The 19966-nt window shown below is 47.5% G+C and overlaps 1 protein-coding gene across 3 annotated transcripts in view; it reads left to right on the forward strand.

Annotated features, from left to right (window-relative positions):
* Window positions 1–329: 329 nt before the first annotated feature.
* Window positions 330–19966, forward strand: part of GDPD4 (glycerophosphodiester phosphodiesterase domain containing 4) — a 35873-nt gene continuing 16236 nt past the window's right edge. For 2 of the 3 annotated variants that reach the window (XM_030477023.1, XM_030477026.1), the window contains exons 1-4: window positions 330–430; window positions 13489–13697; window positions 14346–14449; window positions 15459–15552. In XM_030477023.1, the coding sequence (XP_030332883.1) occupies window positions 13515–13697; window positions 14346–14449; window positions 15459–15552 (381 nt within the window). In that variant the 5' untranslated portion in view covers window positions 330–430; window positions 13489–13514. Of the gene's footprint in view, window positions 431–614; window positions 681–13488; window positions 13698–14345; window positions 14450–15458; window positions 15553–19966 lie in introns of those variants that run through there. The other variant, XM_030477024.1, reaches the window with a different exon arrangement.

Here is a 19966-nt window from a genome sequence, read left to right on the forward strand (position 1 = left end):
CATCACCATGGAGGAAGTTTAAGAGTTTTAATTCTGAGGGTCAGCAACATATTTCCTAAATCTTTGTGATATTCCCTTGGACCCCATCCTTTGGACACCTAATCCTGCCAAGGATTTGAATTACAGCCTCTCCTGTTCTGGATGGGTGAGGGATGGAGCAGACCCAGGTTCACCTGCGAGGCCCCAGCATCTCCCGGAGCAGCTGCCTGCATCCCATGATGGGATTTGAGTATTTCCAGCCTTGGGGACTGGATTTATTAAGCCCGTTTGGCCCCTCCTACCGTGGGAGGGACGGCTCCAGCAGCCTCTCTAATAGTGGATGTCACACAGCAGTGACACCATTCGGGTCCCGGAGTGTCACAATCAAAGGACACAGCAGCTCAAGTGTGGCAGACAGTGAAAATAACCCCTCCACGTGCGTCCTCACAAGGTAAGTTACTTCCTTCCCCTCTCCTAACTCCTAAAGATGCTCCTGTGTGGTGAAATGCACCTCTGCCTGCTCTTCCCTGCCTGCCCTAAAAGTTAAGACCAGGAGGGAGGGATTTCTTTGCCTTTTCCCATTCTTCCTTTGGACTTTTGAGTGTGTTGGTTGGGATGCGACAGAGGGTGAGTGACCCGGCTCCTGCCTGGGAGAAACAGCATGAAACAAAGCCTGAAGAGCCGGAGAATGGGGAGAAGTGGTAACAAAAGGGGGCGATTTGGGAATGGGGAAGTGTTTCTGGTGTTTTCTTGGGAAGGAGAAGGTGCTCAGCAGTCCAATTCACTCCTTGGGTCCTCACTGGATGAGTTGGCATGACTTGTTGAGGGAAGAAACAGGAGCTGGGATGAGACGTGATGATTGTGGGGTCGTTGTAGCCGGGGCGATGGTGGGAGGGAAACGGCAGCTGAGCATTTGCAATCCTTGGGATAAAGGGCTGTTTCCATAGTAAAAGGGAGAAAGGAGCCTCTCTCTTTCTTCCCTGGGGCATGCCTGGCATGTGAACGGGGAGGGCAGCTCGGGGACAAATAACCCGGGAAAGGGCAACATCTGGGAACAGCTGTAAATAACCAGGACCTGGTTGGGAAGGCTGGAAGCAGCCCTCTGGTCCAACGTGTGTCCCACTGCTGCACGTCACCCTGGGAATTCTGACGGGTGACTGGGGAGCAGCTCAGTTCACAGATCATGGAATCATAGGACGGTTTGTGTTGGAAAGGACCTTACGTTCCAACCCCCTGCCATGGGAAGGTGACACCTCACACTAAATCATGTTGCAGATGAAAGCAGGATTAGGCCCTCACTTTAATCTGTTGTTGTTGTCTGAATTCCACATTATTTGTAGGAATAACCATAATTTGGCAGTGAAATGCGGGAATTTTCACTTCTAGGAAGGAGTGAGTTTTAATTCAGGGTCAGGCACTTAGCTAATATGAATCTAGGGATCAGCACAAGGTCAACTTTGGGTTGGATAGTGCAAACCTGGATGAGCTGGAGGTCCAGCCCGTGGTGCACATCGCTTCCTCTTCACTTTTACACTCTCATTGGTAATCCTGATCTCACTATCGCATCTCTCAGGACTCATCCTCCACCATGTGATACCAAGTGGAAGGGCAAGAGAGAACGGAAAGAATTTCCCAAAGCTGCTCAAAGCTTTTAAGCTGCATTTAGCAAAATAATAGTAAAAAAAAGCATAGTATATCATGGGACCAGCTGGATTTTAATTCAGAAAAGTGTTCTGAATGTGAAGGGAGCCAAAGCTGTCGCTTCCTTTCCAACCTTGCTATGAAAATGCATAAAAGTTGGGTAAGATTTCCAGGGCAACTTGAAATCTTTGCAAGGAAATACAAAGCTGGGTTTCATGACCAGTCCTGCGACTTTCTTATGCCGTGGCATTGGACTGAGGAGGTGACTGAATGGTGTCTTTTGAGTTTTATGTGTTGTTTCTGGTGGTGAAAATGCAGTTCTTTTAAGTTTGATGGTTGTAGCTTGCTGTGAGCCTACCTGCAGCTTACAAAGTGCCACTGTGCAAGTTGCTACCACACAGTCCTGCTTAGTGTGATGAAGTATCAGCCAAAATATAAGAGAAAGCTTTGATGATGTGCTCTTCATTTCCTTGCCATGTGAGAGCCCAGAAACCCTCCTTCAGGCAAACACTTCTTGTTGTGTGCAAAGAGCTTCAGAAGTTCCTATCAGCTGAGACACGTGTGCTCCTGCCTCCTCACAGTGTGAAGCAGATCCTGCTCAGTGGCAAAGTCCCAGCTCAATGGCTTTGAGCGTGGGACAGGCTGGAAGGAGCTTTGCAGTGGATGATTCCTATAGACTGGAATGCTGTGCATGTGTGCAGCAATAAGCCTGGCTTCAGTCCAGACTTCAGTCTTGGGATAGTTGGAAGGAAGAGGTCTGTACCTCGTCTTGGAGTGACCACCTATGGTTTGGCTTGTGGGACTGCCCTAGAGACCTCTGTGGTGTGAGATAAATGAGGGTCTTGGGATACTTTTTAGAAGAGTAGATAGGATAAGAAGTTGGGAAGATCCTTTGAGCTCCAGATCTTACTGGAAGGAAAGAAAGGGAACCAGCATGGGTAGAACAGCTTGGAGACAGCACTTGTGATGCACCCTGGACCATGCCTTCATGGCAGGATGAGCCCTAAGGGCAACACAAGCTTGGCTCCATGTCACAACCTCTGCTCCAGCTATGGACACCTTGTGTGAGAGCTGAGCAGCCTGCCTGAAGGGGCTCATCTCTTCAGCATCTTGTCCTCGTCCTGCTCTTCATGTGCTGGATACTGCTCTCCCAGCAGCGTTCAAGGAGGACCCATGGCTGGCTGCTTGTTGGTGGCAGAGGGGTTGGCATTTCATGAGATCCCAGCAAATGGAGGGTGGCCTTGGCTCATGTCCCCTGTGACTCTCTTCACCCACAAGACATTGGCATCTGGTGCATTTCTAGAAGGATGGAAGAAGAAACAGTGATACATAGAATCATAGAATCACAGAATCGCAGGTTGGAAGGGATCTCAAGGATCATCTGGTCCAACCTTTCCAGGCACAGCATGACCTAGACCAGATGTCCTAGCACCCTGTCCAGCCCAATCTTAACAGTGTCCAAGGCTGAGGAGTCACCACTTCCCTGGAGAGATTATTCCAATGGCTGGTTGTTCTCAGTGTGGAAAATTTCCTCTTGTGTCCAACTGGAATCTCCCCAGGAGTAACTTGTGCCCATCATACCTCGTCTTTCCTATGTGACTCTTTGTTAAAAGGGAGTCTCCATCTTTGTAGCCACACTTTAAATACTGGAACAACAAATAACTGGATGCTGGAACAATAAATAAGTGGATACTTTAAAGGGTTGAACAGACTGAACATGTCCATGTCCTAGTCTCATGCTGTCCTATTCTCCTGTCATTTGCCTTTCAAGTCGTTGTGCTGTCCCCAGGGAAGATGCTGTTTTAAGCATGATGAGGACCTGCTCTCAGAGTCAAGATGGATTCTCCTTCTCCTGTCCAATGTCCTTTCTGGTGGCTGGGCAGTTGTAGTCTGTGTGAGTGCACATGATGCTGTAGGAAGAGAGAGATGTGGAACCGTGTCCTGGCATTCGTCCTCTGCAGGCCTGGTGCCAAGGGAAGGCTCTTGGGGCCACCAAAGTGTGAAAGCTCTTTTCTTTAGTCAGTACTTGCATGGAAAAGTGACAAGGGCAAGAAGTTAACCAATGGTGATGCTCTATAATAGCAGCAAGCAGGGAGATAGGGCAGCGTTTGGTGAGTAGAATCTGCACATGTGTAAATGAGGTTGTGGCTGCTGCCCATGGGGCCAGTTTTGATGCCAACTCTATTACTGGGTGCAAGAAGAAAGCAGAACATATCTGCAAGCAGGGCACAGCACGGGAGCAGCCCGAAGCATCACTGTGTGCCTGCACACTGCTGGAGCCTCACTGCTTGTGTAGAAATGCTTTGGAGCCGGTCCCTTCCTTACTCTCCCGCTTCATTTCCTCTGTTCTCCAATGCAACTGTGAGCAATCCCTTGTTTCTGCAGCCTCCATCTGCTCTAATTAGGCTGGAAGCCCCTGGAAGGTTTTCAAAGCCTGAGATACTCGTACAGCACTGAGCCTCTGTGACAACCACAGGTCGGGTCCTCTCTGCTCCCGTGGCCCTGGCTGCTGCCACCGATTCAGTCCCGTCCTTTCGGCAGCAGCTCTTAATCACTGAACTGATTTTGGAAGGTCTCCAGGGTTGGAGAAATAAAAGACACTTCAGAAAAGGGGGAAGGGGGAAAATTGGTGAAAAGAATTGCTTTTTAAAGGACTTCTTATTTCTTAAGATGTACTTGCTACTGATTAACCTTTGCTCCATGACTGCTTTGATTGATTCATGCTCCTTACAGCAGAGGGGTTCTGTGGGGTCATAGTGGCTCCTCTCCTAAGTGTTCCCTTTCCCCGCAAAGCTTTTTGGGTTGAGCAAAACCTAATTCTAGCAAAAAATGCAGGTGAATTGTTGCAGAGGAGGCCATGAGGATGATCGGGGCAGCAGCAGCTCCCGTATGGAGACAGGCTGAGAACATTGGGTCTGTTGAGCCTGGAGAAGAGAAGCTGCGTGGAGACCTCAGAGCAGCTTCCAGTGTCTGAAGGGGGCTACAAGGATGCTGGGGAGGGACTCTTCATCAGGGACTGGAGTGATAGGACAAGGGGTGATGGGTTCAAACTGAAACAGGGGAAGTTCAGGTTGGATATAAGGAAAAGTTGTTCCCTGTGAGGCTGCTGAGGCTCTGGCACAGGGTGCCCAGAGGAGCTGTGGCTGCCCCATCCCTGGCAGTGTTCAAGGCCAGGTTGGACACAGGGGCTTGGAGCAACTTGCTCTAGTGGAAGGTGTCCCTGCTCATGGCAGGGGGTTGGAACTGGATGAGCTCTAAGGTCCCTTCCAACCCAAACCATGCTGTGATTCTGTGAGTCACACCAACCCTTTTGCCTTCTCCATCCCCCAGATTATCCAGCACCCATCTTTGTGCTTTAACGCATGTCCTCTTCCTTCCCTCTCTGGTTGGCAACCTGCTGCCAAGCTGAGCCTGTCCATATTCCTCTGCCGTTATGGTGAATTCTGGTTTTGGGGATAATATTGGTCCTTCTGTGAGAATGTTGCTCTACAGGGTTGGGACCTCACGGCCTTAAAAAGTCTGTTGGTGTCTTCATTTGGTCCTACCCATGGGACCATCTGTGTTCCCATTGACCACTTCATGTAACTCCATGTGGAGAACTTCTGTGGCTGCCCTTTGTACAGCAGCAAGGATAGACCCACGGCCAAGGAGGAGACAATCCCCTGGCAGTGGTGGCCTTGGCCTCTCCATGCTGCTGTCTGGGTGACAACAAGCATCCCTGACCACCTCTGTTCCCTGTGGAGAAGGGAATGAAATGCAAGTAGCCAAAACCACTGTTTGGAAAGAGATGCCCAGTGGGGTGGCAGGAGGTGAAATACAGTCTATAGGTGAGAAGGGCTTAAACAAAGATCCAAAGAATGTTATCATCTGGAAGTGCCACCAATGGCTGGTGTCAGGAGAGTCTGCATTGGACATCATGCTGGCTCCTGGCACTGAGCTGGTGCATGTTTGTCACGGCCACCTGTAACCACAGAGCCCTTGTGCCAGGCACAGATATCCAGGTTTGGCTTTCAGCACTGGGGAGCTAAACTAAGCAGGGCAAGGTCCATGGTGTGCTTGGCCGTGCCTGGCTCTCCCTGATCCCGGGAAACACTTCCCTCATCCCATTAGCTGATGTTTGCCTGGTCTGACCTTTTCTATGAGGGTGGTTTTCCAGGTAACCATGGGCTTTGGTGCCCGCATCAAGGCAGCTTGGGAAGCCCAGGATGCAGAAGTTCCTAAAAGGTTAACTGGGCTCACTGGGTTTAAGTGATTGATAGATGCCACTTCATCTTGTGTTTTGGCTTCATCCTCTCTCTGGACATGTGTGGGATAGTTCATCTGGTCTATTTAGCCCTTGGATGAGCTGAGTTGTTCCCATTTCTCTTCACTGGCTGTACTGAGAGCTCAACATGACCACTCAGACACACAGGAGATGAGTCCAACTGCTCATCCAGGAAGACCACGGGAGGATGAAAACATCCTACCCGAAGCTCTGCGACTAAATCAATTACTCCTTTCCTCCAGGCTGCTGGGATGTGAGTGCTGCTGGGTGCTGATCCAGCAGAGCTGGCTGTGCTGCATGTCCTGTGCCCTGAGGAGGTCCATCAAGGTCCTGCTTATGGGTGTCTACACTGATCTTCCTGCCTTGCTAAGCAGACTCTGTGGATCACCAGTAGATGGATGCAGCCCTTATCTGCTGCTCTTGTTGCACTGTTGGCACAGTCTTAAGTTGGGAAACTGAGGCTTTGGGTGATGGCTCTGCTGCATCCATACGTTGCTATGTGGTCAGGGGATTTGAGCATGGATCCGGTGTGTCAGACAATCCTTTTGCCTTCAAATAGGCTTAAAAGATTTCTGCAGAAAACCAGCAGTTTACTTACCTATAAGGGATTTTCCTTTGGGAACAGTAGAATCTCACTCTTAGGGCACAAATTGAGCCAGCACTGATGCATTTGGACACTGTAGATAACTAAACAGAGAAACCTCTGGCTGATGGCACTAAAAACATCCTTTCCTCCCTTTTCCTCCCTCCTTGCAGGGGTGTTTTGCTCCAAGGATTGAACTTTAACACCCGCAGCCTGGGGGAGGGCCAATGACGGGGGCTTCGTCGCGGTGCCCCTGTCCTTTGTCTGTGCTGAATAGCGCTCCGCAGTGTATGTGATCCACAAACCTCTTTTCTTCCCTTCTCTTGGCTGGCGGACAAAGTCTCCCCTTGGACACGATGCTCGTGGCAGCGTGTTGCCCTTGGTGGGGCTGTGGGGCTGGAGAGGGTCTCCTGCATCCCAATCTCCTCGTCTCCCCTTAAGAGCAGGGCACAAAGAGCTGCTTAGGCATTCACAGGAGCAGAGAGGGACCTGAGCCAGGGCATGCTGGATTGCACAAAGTAGGATTTATCTTCAAAGAAATATTTCCCCCCTTTCTAAGCTCCTTTTTTTCTCCTACAAGGGATTTATTCCTCCTCTTTCCCCTCCCCCAGACAGGCTTTTAGATGTGGAATCACTTTTTGCCTCCCCATAGTGGCTTTTCAATGGGGGGAGAGTGACTTCTTAGAAAGCCGAGGGCCACCCAAGGCTGTGCCCTATGTGCTGCATGGGGCTGAGTTGAGCACGGCTGCATCCATCACTGCCGGTGATGTTGAACGACCACAAGCAGGCAAAACTCTTCCCTTCTGTCCCATTGATCATGCTGAAGTTTGGGGAGCAGTGTTTCACCCCAGATTGGTCATGTTGAGTCTTCATTTTCAGGCTTGACCTGGAGGTATGAGCTGATTGATGTTCCTGATTCCCTCTTTGGATGAGCAAAATGACACCTAGACATGGACATCTCTCTGCTGCCAGCTGGGACCAACATCTGGATGGGTGATGGAAGGTCTCTGTGTGGTCACAGCTGGAAAGATGCTGTTCTTGATCCTTTTGGGGGCTAATTTCTGCCTCTGTAGTGTCTAGAGGAAGGATGCCAGGTTCCCCAAAGGGTTGCCTGTCCTTATAGCAGGGGGAACCCAAGACTGACCTAAGGGGGGTTACAACCCAAGCTTAGGGGTTCTATATCAGCTATATGGAGGAGCTCAGGATCAAAACCAAAGGGAAGGCTCTGCTGATGGGTCTGGCACCAACAGAACCAAAGCTAGCTTTGTATTGTGCCTGTTTCCATGATGCTGGGAAGGTGCCTGTGGACCCAAGAACACTTAGATCAGAGCTTTCTCAGACCTGGAGCCATATGAATAAATCCAGGGAAAGCAGATCTTGAAAAACACATCATCTGAGCCGTTTTATATAGGTGGACAACCACTTTTTTAAATGAGACTTCTGATGTGCCAGAGTTTTTCAGGCTCTTCTATGGCCAAACTGGACCCTCTCCACATTTTAGTGTAGAAGAAAATATGGAAAACAGACATGGAAGTACAAAAACCTGCTGTGTTTGGGTCAGCATTTGATGTCAGAGTTTGGGATTGCTTTGCCATCCTCAGCCAGAACCTCCTCTCCTCCATTACCATCTATAAAGCTGACAGTCATTGCTGCTGTCTGGGGCTAGGAGAGCACCTTGGGTTGGACATGGGTCACCCTTTCCTTTCCTTGGGTCACCCTTTCCTTTCCTTGGAACTGGAGTATCCTTGGGACCATGGAGATCCAGGTTTGGCCTGGTGTCTTACCTTTAGATCATAGAGCAGAGTCGTCTGTGATGGGGATAAGCCCCGGTACAACCTTAATAGATGCAGGATTTTGGGCTATATTTGTAGGTTAGTTTGTTTGAAACGGGCTTTATTAGTTGTATCTATTAAAAGTGTGGTGGCATATAACAAAGCACAGGCCATTAGCCTCAGTGGAAACCTCTCCATAGCTTTGAAAACCACAGCCATTACATGTCGGAGGGGTACTACACCAAATGAATGGAGAAATATAGTCCCTGCAGCTGCAGGAGCAGTTATTCCTTATTAAACCCATCTACTTCCACATTCATTCATTGTTTCCTGCATCAAACTATTTATTCTTTGTGCTAATGGCTGTGTTCTTCCACCTCAAAGCCAATCAATTCATGAGACATCCTTTGCACGTGTTTGTCCCAGGCCGCACATACTCCTTGGGATCCCACACATGAGTAAGGTATAATTAGGGCTTATAAAGGAAACTGTTGAATGTCTTAGTGATAAATTACAATTATGATCTGCCAGGGAAAGGAAATTATATATATTCCCTCTCATAGGATGATTATGACTAGCTTTATTTCATTTGATCCTTCTTCCTTTCCTGTGTTAAACCTCATTAATTCCCTAAACAGAAACTGAAGGCAGGTGGTGATGGTGAAATGGAAGAGGTCCAAGGCTGTGACCCAGAGCCTTGGGCAGGCTCTGTGGAGTAAAAAGGCAGGTTTAAGGGATGCCCTTTGTTGAGCTCTTCTGGCTAGTGGCAAGATCTGTGTGCAGCTCACAGTGATGGTGATCAATCACTATCTTGTCAGGAGGTTGGTTTTACTCCTTTGCATCTGTTGGTGTGATCCTATGCAAGACTGCAAAGTGGAAGGGCAGGAAATGATGCCCCAGAGAGTGGTGGGATGGTACCAGAGATCCCCATGCGAGAGAGCTGCAGGTACCGGAGAGGCTCAGCTCAGGCTTAAAGTACCTCTTCCCCCAAGCATGGGGTTCACTGTTACTCCAAATCCCTTGGAAACGGTGCTATGGGCAAAATGGGCATCACTCCTATCTGCTGCCTTCCTACACCATCAAGATGCTCAGGGCAACGTGGCCGTGCTCAGGTGCTCAGGAATGACCATCTCCACATCCCTCACATGGCTTCTGGTACCCATGTAATGGTTTTTCCAACTCTCTTTTTGCAGTGGCCTGTGAAGTGCGTTTGCAATATCTGGAAAGATCCCTGCACCATACGTTGTAGGATGTTGTGTTGGAGAAAGCTGGGTAGATGCAGGGGAAGGGAAAGAAATACTTAAAAGGCCCAAGGAAGAGGCTATAGGACAATGCCAAATTTGTCCGCTGTACCTGTTTCCCCCTGAAAGATGAATGCCCCAGCTCTAAAGCACCAAAAAAGACAAGGGGTTTTCTTCTTGCTTGTGCACTGGCCTTTCCATCAAGCTCCTCTTGCAGCACCTTCTGAGTTCAGTCTGTGTGGCTGAATGTTTCCTGCTTATTCTCTCCTGCTCCTTCCTTCATCATCCCCCTGGGCTATTTCTCATGCTTTTCCTCACTCTCTGTCAAGCAATGGGAAATGAGCAGCACTTGCAACTGCCTGTGATTACAGGCACTCTTATCTGCAAGCAAGCAAAGGCTCTGCAAGAGAAAGACCTGAGGGCTCTTGGGTTTATGGAGCTGAAAAACATATGTTACTGCTTTCACGGCTCACTTGCCAAGGAGTCCTAAACTTTGCGCTCCTGAAGCATGTTTTCCTGCTTGTTCTTTGCTCCTGAGACTTTCCCAGTGAATGGATTCAAGTTTGTGTTTCCCCCCTCTATCCATTTACTTTTGCCTCATGAGGAAGGATTGCAGAAGACCTCTACATTTTAGGCGCACTGCTTCAAACCTAGATGCAAGCACTGTCAGGTCTCTTGCTACATCCTTGCAATGATTGAACTACTCCAAATCCTGATGCAGATCTGTCTTTTGGCCTCTGCATCCACCATGTGTTGTGGTGTTGTTTGCCCCTTAGGTGGTTTTTGGGTCCAGATGCTGGGATATTATCTTTGCTAGGATCAGATGCTTGTGAACTCAAATGTTTCAGTGTTTGATGCAGTCTGAGGCATTGCAGAGTCAGCCAGATGTTGGGAAAGATGTTGTTACGGCTTCTGAATGCTCCATCACAGCTGTAGCAGCAGCCAAGTGATTTGTGAGCAAAGATGAAACCATGGGATGGAGACTTATGGAGAACTTGCAGGGTGGCTGAGATTTAAGGAGGGAGCTTGCATTGCATTAAGCAGAATTAAGTGCACCTGAGGGAAGGAACTCAGAAGAAGATGTGGAGGTAAAAGGGAAGGAATGATGTGTGGAAAGACACAGGTAGAGAGAAGAAAGGAGTGCCTGGAGCTCTGAGTGCATTTTGAGCTGAGAAGGATGTTTCTGGCTCTCTTTGTCTTCCTCATCCTCACATGGCACTTGTCACCTCTAAGAGGGGTTTCTGGAGTTGCCACTGGAGTGTTTGCTGACACCAGCAACACCACAGTATAAATGCATCACAGATACTTGCATCTTGCAGAGCTGCAGAGGGAGATGAGCTCTTCTTAGGAAGAGTGAAGTAGCCCAAATATTTGGTGAGTTGTCCCTGATGCATATGCTATGATGCATAAAGCTGAAAACACCGTTCCCTTGCTGCAGGGAGTGAGTCCAGGGGGAATTATTTAAGCATTCAGAAGATGAGACCAGACAATGTTTGATACATGAGACAAACTGGATGCTCCAGGTATCGAGTAGCCTGTGCTATGAGTGAACAGGTCTGCCCTGGAGAGGCTGTGGGTTGTTCATCACATCCTGTTATCACTACCATGTGCCAAACCCCATGGGAAATGCAAGGAAAATCCCAAATAGCAGGTGACTGTTGACATCTGAGGACAAGTAAACATGAACTACAAAGAAAGACCCAAAAAGCTGGGGTTGTTCAGGCTAGAGAAGGCTTAAGGGGAGATGCCCAAATGTAAGTATGTGAAATATGTAAGGGAGGAAAAGTTTAAGCTGTTCTCTACATCCACCATGAGCAGGGCATGAAATAATGTGCTTAAAGTGTACAATGGGAGACTAGGCACTGAGGGAAACCCCCCCAGCTTTTAATAGTAAATCTAGTTAGGACTGGATTAGCCTGTCTTGGGAGCTGGTGGGATCTCCATCACTGAAACTTTTATGAGGGATAGACTAACACTTAGATTTAACACCGATGTGCTGCTGCAGCCAGCGAGATGGAGTGGACAGTGTTTGGATGTCTCTGTAACCTCCGTTTTCCTGTCAAATCCTGTGTGCTCATAGGTAGATATTGACGTGTGAGCCTCATGCCCACACCAGGAATGTGAGTAACAAACCTCATGGCCCTTTGCCAGCAAAGCAAAGGTTTTGGTCCAGTGTCCTGAATTCCTATTGCTGAAGGAGAAGGGTTGGGGAAGAATGGATACTGTGGTTTGGTGATCGGGGAATTCATGGTTTAGGGGTCCTTGTAAGAGGTAACAAATACTGCAACCCCTTGGCATGGGCACCCATCTGGTAAGAGCTCTGAAGGGTCAAATGTGTTCAAAAGAGGTGGCTGGGGTCACTTGGTAGTTGCAGGGTTTATGCCACCTGATGGGGACAGCAGGATCACTTGCCATATGCACCATTTGCTGGTGGCATAAAGCTCACATCTTCCATCTGTGTCCCGGGTAATTCAAGAGCAGGATCACAGCTTGCCACATGAGACTGGCATCAGTTTTTCACTATGGGGTGACCTGCTGGTGTCAGATCTAATACTACTGAGCTTGCAACGATGGCTTGACCCCACCGTATCCAAGACTGTGCAATTCCTTGTGACTGTGCTAGATGGGCAGATACATCTGTCCCAGGAAGACATTCAGGGCATGGCATGCTTAGGCACTGCTTATTAGTAGCGGTCCAAACTGAACTCTCTTTTGTCTCACTTCCATCCTCTATCCTTACCCTCCAGCTGCCAGCAGGCTGGAACATTTCAAAGGGGCACTAGGGATGCATCATTTCAGTTTTAACTTGAAACAGAGCCTTATGGCTCTGTTTTATTTGTGCTTTCTGCAAACTGATCTGGTTTTTTGGAAGCATCAATGTGCAAGAATTTATCCACAGGTTGCTGGAAAGACACACTGGGCTCTGCCTTATTTGCAAACTATTTATGTGTGCATTGTATCCATGTGTATAGTGCAGCAAATTGTTCATTCTTGTCCTTAAATGACTGTTATCAAATAAATCCTAAGCTGGGACTTGGCAGCAGACAGGCCTGGATTTGAATATGGTTGGTATGGACTTAAGGATACGATGCTTCTTTTTAATGCAACAGAAAACATGTCTGGCTATCTCTGTATTAAAGTGCTGGATAATGGTGCTTCTTGTCCACACAAGACTTTTTGCTTCTAAATCTTTCCTTGCAGTCTTGATAATACCATGCTGGGTGAACCACTCTTTGCTGGCATAACCCCCTGTGCTATTTGCTTTGCTGTTAACTACATTGGTTGCAATTTACCAGCAAGTTATTTCTTCAAATTCTTCATTATGAAGAGATCCTGTTTGTGTGCATCTTTACAGCTTCTCTTTCTATCCCTGAAAACCTGTGCCATGTAAAGCTATTTCAGACAGGAAATCACTTGTTCTGAAGGGATCAGGCACTGCAGTGCTGTAGTTTTGCCAGGATAAGATCTGTGTTCCTGGAGGGTTTTAGTCCCTTTCCTACACAAGCTAGTTAAACTGATAGCAGGTTGCAGACAGGTCACAGTGATGTCGAATTGATTCCTATGGCTAAGCCTAGGTTCAGGTTCATCTAACTTAAGCACTCTGTGCAGATTCTCAACAGAAGTTAATGATTTCATTTCCCAGAGCTCAAAAGGAGGCAGAGGTTCCCTCAGAGGTGCCCCTGCCCATGGCAATGAGAATGGAACTAGATGATCTCTAAGGTCCCTTCCAGCCCAAACATTCTATGTTTCTAGGATTCTATGGCTCTAGGATTCTATGGTTCAGAGCACCTAAGTTACTACCAGGAGCACCACTGACTGCTGGGGGGACTTGAAAAGACCATGCTTTTTGCTTAGACATCTCAGGTCTATAAAATTAGGTGGAGGTTCCCCAGCACCTTTTCCTGCTGCTCTCAGCATCCTCTTGAGGAAATTTCCTCCCTGTTTTCTGGTATGATAAGCTTATGAAAGGTTATCAGTGTCCCCATAAAACTGTGGTCTTGTTTCAAGGAGGAAGATGAGATAAAGCTGCTCAGATGGAGGCCAGTTCCAGCAGCTTCAAGAAGCTCAAGTTTGGGAAGCTGAAGGTGGTGCGTCAGCACTTGCTCCAGCGCTATGAGCATCAGCCCTTCGTCTCCTGCCTGGCTGGTTTCTACAGCTGCCAGTGGAAGCGGTACCAGCACAGAAGGGCCGAGCCTGGGAAATGCTGCTGCAAGATGGTAAATTAGCTCTAAATTAGCACGGTTTTCTGTGTTAGGGACAGGTCAGTCCAAGACGGCAAGTGGTTGATGTCATGGGCCAAAGGCATCCCTGCCCGACATCATTTGGAGCCCAATGAGACCTGTTGGGTTGTTAGGTGGTGTTAGATTCTGCTTTAAGTGCTTGATGCAAGTGCTTAAATCATTCTATATATTGCTGTGTTTCCGTGGCAAGCTCAGTTTGCCTGTGCCACCACACAGCTAACAAATGTGTGATGGCAGGAAAGGACCTTGCACCAAACCTTCCCAACCTGTGAAACATCTCAAAGCCATAGGATAAATGAAACACATATAGCTTGGGATGGGTGGGCAGTAAGAATTGCAAAGAGGGCTGCTGCATACTGCAATTCCCTCTCAGGTGTTTAAAACCCTGTTCATTTGTGAAGGCATGAGATCTATTTCCCCTGAAAATAAATACTGCAGAGGATACTTTTGAGGACATTCCACTGGTCACAAGGGACAGGGAGGGGAAGTCCTCTCCGTATCTACTTCAGTAGGTCCTACACCAAGCCACGTGTCTTAAGAACACCCTATAAGTATTTGCAACATGCCCTGATTGCTTTGGGGCAGGCAAGGCTCTGACCACTTCTCCTTCCTCTCCCTCTCCAGCGGGAATGCATGTTTTTCCCATTGCTTGTTGGAGCTTTCTTTTTTTCTCTGGTCTTTCTGTACCTGTGTGGGGAAGCGAAAAATGACTACAATAACTTTGACTGGTGAGTACCATCTTGTTCTCCTCTCTCACTCCTTGGGCAGGTCTCTTGGGTGGCTGGGAAGCGATGAGCACCCTCCCCAGCAGCTTCAGCCATGAGCCAAAGATTTGGCTCCTTAAGCTCTTGGTTACAGCATCCAAATTGAATGGTCAATGACTTCAGAGGTGTTGAGGCTCTGCCTTTTGCTTGACTACAATTTTTACCTGTAAGTGTGAATTTGGAAGAAAGGAGAGAATCATCATCACAAAAATTGTGAGTGGATTAAATACCTCTTTCCTTTCCTTCTCCGGGTCGTCTTTTCCCCTCCTCCTGCTTCCTCTGAGGTTATGTAGTGGCTGGCATCAGAGGCATTGCACCAGCTATCTCACAGAAAGAGAATTGCATGTTCCCAGGCTCAAAAGTAAGGAATAACCAGCAGGGATTTATGCAAATCCTCTCCTGCAGTATGTAGGCAACAGTTATGCAAATCTGGTCCTTAAATTAAATCAGCTCAAATATTATGGAGAGGAAAGGTGTGATAATGTTATTCATCTTTATTAAGGCTTTGAGTAAAAGCAAAATTTCCCTTTCTCGTCTTTGGGAAATCCCTCTGCATCCATCCAGCTTTATGGTGTTTTCTGCTTCAAATCTCCTTCCTGCTGCAGTGCCTTACACAACCACAGGCAGATAAGATGTGCTGCAGGCCTGAGCCATGTCATCTTACTGTTCCCCCAGGCTGCCTTGTCTGCAGCAAGGTGCTGTGTCTTACCGTCAGTCTGGGAGCTTTCTAGAGCAAGCCCATCCATTTGGTTCTGTATTTTACCACCCCAGCATACTGGGGTGTTAGTCGAGTGGTTAATGCAATCATGGATTTGGGGAAGAAGGTTAAGAGCTTCCTTTTGCATGTTATAGGGTAGGTTATTCCTTTCTCCCTCTATTGCTTTGAAAATGTCACATTTTCAAGGAACAGGGCTGTTGTTCCCCTCCATGTGCTAAACACAAACCACTGTTGTAATATTTCATTGCTCTTTAGGTATAACTATGAGACCCTGGGCTTCTGGTTCCTCTGGTCTCTGGTTCTCCTGAGCGTGGCTGCACTCTTGTTCACGTACATCACACTGTTATTGGTAAGTAATACTCCTTGTAAGATGACCGTGATTTATAGCCCTAAAAAGTAGACATAAGGATGGCTTTAATGTGTCAGACCAAAGCTCAGCCTAGCCCCATGGACAGTGGGTATCTGGGGAAGATTTGAAACACAGTAAGTGTTTAACAGTTCTTTCTCCCCATGTCCAATTGAAGATGACCAATTTCAGCTCAGGGGTCTCTAAGCCTTATGTAGATTTCTCCCTATGATTTCCCTTCAGTGAATGTGTCCAGTCTCTCCTTGAACCCAAGGATAGCTGTACCAGCAGTGGCTGGATTTAGACTTAGGGGAAGTAGCAGGGAAGTATGGAGCTGTGAGTCATGTAGTGATCATATGTCATCAAAGCTAAGTTATTCCTCTAATCCTGAATGAAAGGGCTCATTAGAAGAAGGGGAACATTATCACTGAAGCTGCCTTGACTCACTCAGCTTTGCTGGAGGGTTTCTCTTCACGCAGAGACAGCAGATGTGGTCACAAATCACTGCTGGTTTATTCCTATAGAGGCAATATTCCCGGAGGCTTCACTCTTCCAAATCCTGTGCCATTTTCTCTGGACTTCTGATCTGCTCTTTGCTTTGCTGACTTATGGAAACATACTTTATGGAAACTTACTTATGGAAACTTACCAAGCCAGCTAAAATTTCTAGCTACTCATCATTTTGCTCTGTCCTTTCCTTCATGAGAAACCCCCCTAAATAAAGACAGATCTGCATCTATTTCCACACCTTCTGCATTCAGAGCTACAGGCTAAGAAATCACTGTAACACAAGGGACTGTTCAGGCACATTCAGTCTCGTGCCTGCTCCAACTTTCACTTTGAAATGCCGAGTGCTGAGGGTGAGGTTATGGCTTTGACTCACCTCTGTGAATGGCAACCAGCTTTTATCGCCAATTCCCGATGTTCTTACCTGTTCCCTCATGTGTCATCATACAGTCAGTCTGTAAATTGGTCATGGCAGGGAATCTCTTTCTGCTTTGTTCAGGCAGTATCTAACACAATAGGTTCCTGGGGTCCTTTGTCTCTGCTGGAGGACAAATAAATAGTGGTTTTTATTCTAGTGCTAGCAATAAAAGCCCCAAAGTGATAAATAGGACAGCGTGGCCATGCCCACAGCCATCAATAGCATCATAAAACCTGTAGACTAACAGTGCTCTGAGTAGGACTAATAACAATATTTAATTACAAGGATTTTGTGACTCTAGGGCTCAATATCTGTTATTCAGCAAAGCCTGCGTGGCTTTCCCACTGGCCATAGAACAATATGGTGGTTATAATGCTACTTTGGGCAACTCGGAGCTTTGCCAGAGATGCCCATATCATAGGGATACCTCTGAGATCCTACCACAGCAGGCTGTGGATCTGGAGTCAACCTCAGGATCAGACTAACCCATCCTAGCTAGAAATGGGCTCTACAGGCTTTCCTGGGCTTGAGGAGCCTGAAGATCCCTGGGGATGGTGTGTCAGCTTGGTCATGCTCTGTCTGGATCCAAACATCAGCTGGTGTCCAAGCAGTGGATTTTCTTAGAGGGGTTTCATGTCTTTGGCATCAGGAATGTGAGACCACTAGAGCAGGTTGCTCCAAGCCCCTGTGTCCAACCTGGCCTTGAACACTGCCAGGGATGGGGCAGCCACAGCTTCTCTGGGCACCCTGTGCCAGCGCCTCAGCACCCTCACAGGGAAGAGCTTCTGCCTCAGAGCTCATCTCAGTCTACCCTCTTTCTGCCACCATTCATGCTCCCACTATGTCAAAACATGCAGGGTCACATTATGGTCACATACCTGCATTCAGGGTCTTGTGATGGCGACTGTGGCTCAGCAATGCTCATCCCAGCATGGCTCCTGTCAGAGAAGGACTATACCAGAATCACATCTCCATCACTGCAGAGTTTCCCTGTCACCGTGTCTGGCCTTTCACTGCAGCCTTTGATGAACCACCCAGCAAAATACTAGGAGCCTCACAGGCCAATAACTGCAACTCAGCCCTTCCACATTTAATAAACCTATCAGTGTGGGTACTATATGATAGCTGAATCACCCTAATACATTTCAGACAACTGGTGGCCAAATATGTTGCCCCAGTGATGAATTACATCCCATGCTTTGGCTGAACAGTGTTGGGTAGAGACTTCCCTACATGTGTTGCAGGAAGGACGGGAGACCTTCACCCAGGCAACATTTCCTTGTGGTGCTTTACATCAGCAGCCCATCTCAGAAAACCAAGCACCGATGCCCTTGTTGGAGCAGAAAGACGTTTATAGCAGCCAGTGGCTGGTCTGGTTTTATCTGTGGGCACCATACCCTTCCTTAATGATAACTCCCAACTGGAGCAAGCCTGCTTCCATGATCTTATTGTGAACCATTGAAGCAAACACTCTTCTTCCCACTGGCCACAGGCAGCTGAACGAAATGCTGCACAAACCCCCCCTTGCTGCCTGTTCAAAGATGCTCCCTGTCCACAGGCATCATGGTAATTCACTCAGACAATCAGTTTCAATTAATTCAACTGTTATTATTCCCTAAGACAATTTTCTCATCCCCATTAGAGCTAAAAGCTTAAGCTGAGGGGTCTAATTGCAGGAGCATTCATGCTCAGTGGAGGAGAAAAATCGTTTCTTGCTCAGTCTTTCAAACACTGACAGATAATATTTCCCTCTCTGCAGTTCAACCATGTTTGCTCTAAGGGTTTTGGGGAGGTGACTTGTTACTCTACAAAGAAGAGGTTCTGATGCGTTGTGGCCTCTCCATTAGCAGGTTAAGAGAGAACTCAAACAGTACATTGGCCTTGAGGTCCAAAAAGTGATCTCAAACATCCATCCCTAAGAGCATAGGATACCAGACAAGTTCTGATGTGCTGCATTTTTGCCTGAAGGTGAATGTAGGGACCTGAATTCTTGTTGTGGCCATCAAAGTGAGCAGGTATTTTAGGTGAGCTGAGTGTCTAAATGCCTGCCTCCATGTCCTTGTGGTGGTTCAGAGCCTGCCTAAGCCTCACCAGCAGCACTGAAATAAGTCCAAGGTCATTCCTGTGCTGAAGTAGAGTGGGGTTATGAGTCTATTGTCCATCCTTTGGCAGGAGAACCTTGTGGTCAGTGCATCCACTCAGAAAGAGGGAGACAGAGGTGCAATCCTTGCAGCAAATCCATCTTTCACCACTGGGAAGCATCCCTTAAGTACCGCTTTGCAGGTAGATCATGGAGGGGAGACACATCCACATCTCATACTAAAGAAGAGAAGAATTCAAGTGTTGGAGGCTGTAAAACTTAGGAGAATGGTGGGGCTGGCAAGAGGGTCCTTGGCTCTAGCCTCAGCAGTACTAGTCAGAAACATACTGGTCACCTAAGCCCACATGTCTGCATACTTGTATTAGACAATCCCAGGATATGTATGGAGCAGTTTGAAGGTGACAGACGTGCTGGTTGTCCCTTTGCCTGAGGAAGTCCTGTTCTAGGTGCAAGCATGTGGGACATTGCTAAAGGCAGCTGCTCTCTGTGGAAGAGCATGTTGGACAGGTCCTGAGGCAGCTTTTGAGGAGCAGGATGAAGCTAGGTGATTGTGGCTTGAGAATTTAAGCTTCAGTGATGCATGTCACATCAGCTCACTGGTCCATAAGGATGCGTTCTGCTACAGTGACCAGCCGTGCAACTGAAAGAGTTCCTTCTTCACCCTCTGGGGATGAAACCTGGTGATTATTTTTCTTCTAAGCTGATAATGAGATGTTGTTTCCATCCATAAAAATGAGCTCACCCTCCAATGGCATTCCCAGAGGTGATGCATCATTCATACAGAAGTTGTACTGTAATAGCAGGGGAAAGTCTGGTTGAACATGGCCTGTGAAATAAGTGTTTGGCTGTACCTTAGGCAAGGACCAAGTCTTTGTATAACATTGCTTGCAGAAAAGGGGCAAAGTGTCTTTTTTCTTCCCTTTTCTGAAATAGCTTATTTAAATGGGGCTGGCTTAAGATCTTTAGCAGTAATTCAATTCTTGGAGCTGCTCCCATGGTTACTCATCATGTACTGGGTGTAAGATTTGATTAAAGGAGGCTAACGTGTTAAGAAGCACTTAAAAGCTGATCTGTATTCTCTGCTGAGCTTATAGCTTGCTTCAAATCAGCATGATTCTGGAAAGAGTGTGTGTTTGTAGCTGGATGGGAAACAGCTTACATTCCTTTGTAGTTGTATTTTGGGAGAGAAGAGCCTCTTCCCCTAAATCTATATGTCCTGCCTTCATACAACTCCACTGTGCTACAGTCTGCATCATATATGATCCTTCTTCGTGAAGCACTGATGCTTACTAACAGATACTTTTCTCTAAACATTGATATCTGGTGATACTGGTCCCCAAATTGTCCCTTAAAGTGGTGGGGAAGCTTGCCCCAGGCACTCAGATGCCTGA

Source organism: Strigops habroptila, chromosome 2 (genome assembly GCF_004027225.2).
Source record: "Strigops habroptila isolate Jane chromosome 2, bStrHab1.2.pri, whole genome shotgun sequence".
In the NCBI taxonomy this organism is placed as follows: domain Eukaryota; kingdom Metazoa; phylum Chordata; class Aves; order Psittaciformes; family Psittacidae; genus Strigops; species Strigops habroptila.